This window comes from Triticum urartu, chromosome 6A (genome assembly GCF_056163025.1).
Source record: "Triticum urartu cultivar PI428250 chromosome 6A, HENAU_Tu73, whole genome shotgun sequence".
Classification (NCBI taxonomy): Eukaryota; Viridiplantae; Streptophyta; class Magnoliopsida; order Poales; family Poaceae; genus Triticum; species Triticum urartu.
In genome coordinates, this window is record NC_141878.1 from 405458985 (window position 1) to 405462750 (window position 3766).

A 3766-nucleotide genomic window follows, 5' to 3' on the forward strand; every position below is an offset into this window, starting at 1 on the left:
AGAAGAAGGAAGACAACGATCTGGCTCGCTAATCTCTACTTTCTTGATGCGTTGCTGCAGGCCGCGGGAACTAGTCTCCGCGGCGAGCGGGGACGAGCTCTTTCTTGTCCTCAAGATGCTGCTTGAGAGCATCCACATATTCCTCCACCAGCCTTCTGCGCTTGATATGTAGCATGGTACTCTCGTCCATAAGTTTCTCGACGATGATGCCGGTCCTCTTCAACAAGGCAGTGGTCTGCTCCTGCTGCTCCGCACTTTCGACGATCTTCGCCCTCATCAGGTCGCGCTCGGCCCGGAGCTTCGCATTGCTCTCATTTAGTTACCGGATGACGTCGGTAGATTGTTCAAACAAGGCTTTCAGGTCATCCTACAACCTCGCCCACCTAGAGATCTGATCCATTTGCCTAAGGACGAGGGCACGCATGCACCTATAAGAGTCGTCGCCTGCCCGCGAGACATTTTGCCAAGCCACCACGGCGCGGGAGGACATCTCTGCTGTATTCGCGGCGCGGCGGGACATCTCTTCTGCTTCCACGGCGCGGCCGGACTAGTCTGCTGCATCGACGGTGCGGCGGGTCCTCCGTACTGACCTCACTGCTGCTATGGCCGTGCGGTGGGACATGTTGGCTGCTTTTGCGATGAGGCGGGACATCTCTCGTGCTTCCGCTTCCAGGCTCGCCTCTGCCTGGTGGCAATCTCTCGACCCAGAACTCATGCTGGCCGTGCCGGACGCAAGGGAACGATGATGGATGACTTGTTTGTTTTTGACGTTTTGTGGATGAGGAGTTGAGGAGGAATGTGCAGTCATCTTGGAGTAGTAGTATTTATAACCGCATAGTAATACGCTCTTAAGTGGGAAACTGTTTAGGTTTTGATTGGTGTGAACATGTTTCAATTCGGAATGTGACGGGACGTGGCCTCCCTGTTCTTTTAAAAAAATTGTGACAGGGCGCATGCTCAAAATTTACTGACGGTTATAAGAGTGACACTATTCCCGGAAGGCGCAACGTGGGCACGTACACCTTCTTGGCCGCGTACGTGGCGTTTGCACCATAGAGTGCACCGCAATAGGCAATGACAGCACACGTCTTGTTCCAACAACCGTGTGCGCTCGTTATTACCATCACACATGCTTCTTTTAATTAGAATTGGTGTGCCCATCTAGCATGCATACGTTCATCTATCTAATTGTTTCAGTTTGTTGTGGCTAATCACAAACAGTTCATCCATGTGAAGTGTATGCCATCAATCGCAGACACTTTGATCTGGCTTACCCGTTTCTGTTCTATTGCCTACTCGCAAACAGTTAATCCTTCTGAAGCGTATGCCCTCAATCACACACACCTTGATCTGGCTGACCATTTAATTTGTGTTTCCTAATCACAAATAGTTCATCCGAGTGAACCATATGTTGTATAATCACAAACAGTTCATCCGAGTGAACCGTATGTACATCGCCCACGCCTTCATCTGGCTGCCCATTACTTTTGTTCCTCCTCATCGAAAATGGTTAATTGAACTGAACCGTATTCCCTGAATCACACACACAACTAAAATCTAAACCGTGTTTGATGCATCCTCCATCGCAAACGTTTTGCCCCTTTTTTGACGATTTTTTTACACCACCATTTGCGATTATGGCATCGCACACAGTTTCACCGAAGGGTCTGTGATCGTAGTGTCGCATTAGCAGCATCCTGCAGTAGTGCAAATACGTGCCTCGCTACCCCTACTGTCACTGGGTGAGGACACCGCAAAATTGAACCCATCACAAAGCACCTCTCCCATTGCAAGAAAAACCAATCTAGTTGGCCAAACCAAATTGATAGATCGGAGAGAAACACAAAGCTATATTAATCATGCATAAAATAGTTCAGAGAAGACTCAAATAATAATCATAGATAATCTGATCATAAATCTAAAATTCATCAGATGTCAACAAATGCATGCAAAAGAAGATTACATCGAATAGATCTCCAAGAACATCGAGGAGAACATTGTATTCAAGATCAAAGAGAGAGAAGAAGCCATCTAGCTTCTAGCTATGGACCCATAGGTATATGGTAAACTACTCACACATCATCGGAAGGGCAACAAGGTTGGTGTAGAAGCCCTCCATGACCGAATCCCCCTCCGACGGAGTGCCGAAAAAGGCCCCAAGATGGGATCTCACGAGAACAGAAGCTTGCGGCGGTGGAAAAGTATTTTTGGTGTGCCCTCTGACGTAAGGGGGATATTTGGGTATTTATAGAGCAGAGATTAGGGTTAGAAGAGCCATGTTGGGCCCACATGCCTAGGGTGCGCGCCCCTAGGGCTTGTGGCCCCCTTGTGGGTCTTCTGGCCTCTTCCCAAAGCTTCGTGGTTGTCTTCTGGTCCAAGAAATTTCCTCAAAAAGTTTCATTCTGTTTGGACTCCATTTGGTATTGATTTTCTGTAGAAGACAAAAACAGGGAAAAACAGTAGTTGGCACTGGGCACTAGATTAATAGGTTAATCCAAAAAATGAAATAAAATAGCATATTAATGCATATAAAACATACAAGATACATAATATAATAGCATGGAACAATAAAAAATTATAGATACGTTGGAGACGTATCAAATTACATAAGTGACTACACACATAACATTCCCACACACCAAAGTAATCAATTAGATGCATACTAAACTAGGAGAAGCGAGCATCTAATCATCTCCTTCTTGTTGTGACAACGCTTGCCATTGCTCTGCTTCCGGCTGGATCCCTAGCCGTTTTGGGGAAGGGGCACTTCCTCATGTCAACGATGCGTCTGTACATCTTGTACAACGTGAGCTTTGTTGAGTTTCTCCATCCAGGCCGAGTGCCAAGCACGCTTGTCCTTGTTGCTGGAATCCTTTTTGTTTCTATAGTAGGGGTCGATGATGGCGTCGGTGAGGTGAGCTAGTGAGTCCTTCTCATGCTTCTTGCTACCCCAGATCATGTATTGGCCCTGGATGTCAACAAGATTCTGGTAGGCTATGCCCAAATTTTTGAGCACAATTACATTGTTGGTGATGTCCATCATAGCAAACATGTAGTGGGGGGTGTTAACAAACCTGGCGAAACGCTGGCAAGGCCTTGTGGCCAGGCAGTAGTGGTAGACGAGGACGTGATTGCGCACACACATCTCGGTGATAGCAACCTTGGGACAAGAGGTGGCACAAGCACAGGTGTACTCGAGGTCGAACCCGACCACGTTGTACGTCTCCTTAGCAAGCAACAGCTCCATGTTGTGGACGGAATGCTCCACCCAGACTAGGTTGTTGGTATAGACCACCGAGAGCTCAGTGAACCTTCTGTGGGTATCCACCACGTCACGCATGGTGAACTGCTACTCGTCATCGACAGCCGCTCGGAACGCCATTGGAGCCGCGCAAGATACCCTCTAACAGTTTTTCATGGTGGGTGTGCTTCTTGCAATACTGGGACGTGATCGATAGGTTGAAGAGACACAAGGGTTAAATGGCCACTATAATAAATGGGGGCCGGCCGGCCTATAATCGTCATGTCTTGTCATCGTGTTCATAGTGGAGGATTCCAGTGCACGCTTGAGCACCCCACACGTGTTTCAATTAACCATGCGTGGGCTTGAAGAGGCGCCAAATGTATCATTGGTGAGCCTATTCCCACGCAACCATGCAGTTTACGGCACGCAACTGATGACCCACAAGTGTAGGGGATCTATAGTAGCCTTTTCGATAAGTAAGAGTGTCAAACCCACCGAGGAGCAGAAGGAAATGATAAGCAA

At 47.8% G+C, this 3766-nt stretch overlaps 1 protein-coding gene across 1 annotated transcript; it reads right to left on the minus strand.

The window, feature by feature from the left end:
- Positions 1 to 2776: 2776 nt before the first annotated feature.
- Positions 2777 to 3340, minus strand: LOC147965419 (uncharacterized). Its single transcript, XM_087530453.1, has one exon. The coding sequence runs from the start codon at positions 3338 to 3340 to the stop codon at positions 2777 to 2779; it is 564 nt and encodes a 187-aa protein (XP_087386579.1).
- Positions 3341 to 3766: the final 426 nt, after the last annotated feature.

Excerpts from the sequence above, each read along its gene's own strand:
- LOC147965419 (XM_087530453.1), bottom strand. The coding sequence starts at position 3,340 with ATGCGTGACGTGGTGGATACCCACAGAAGGTTCACTGAGCTCTCGGTG.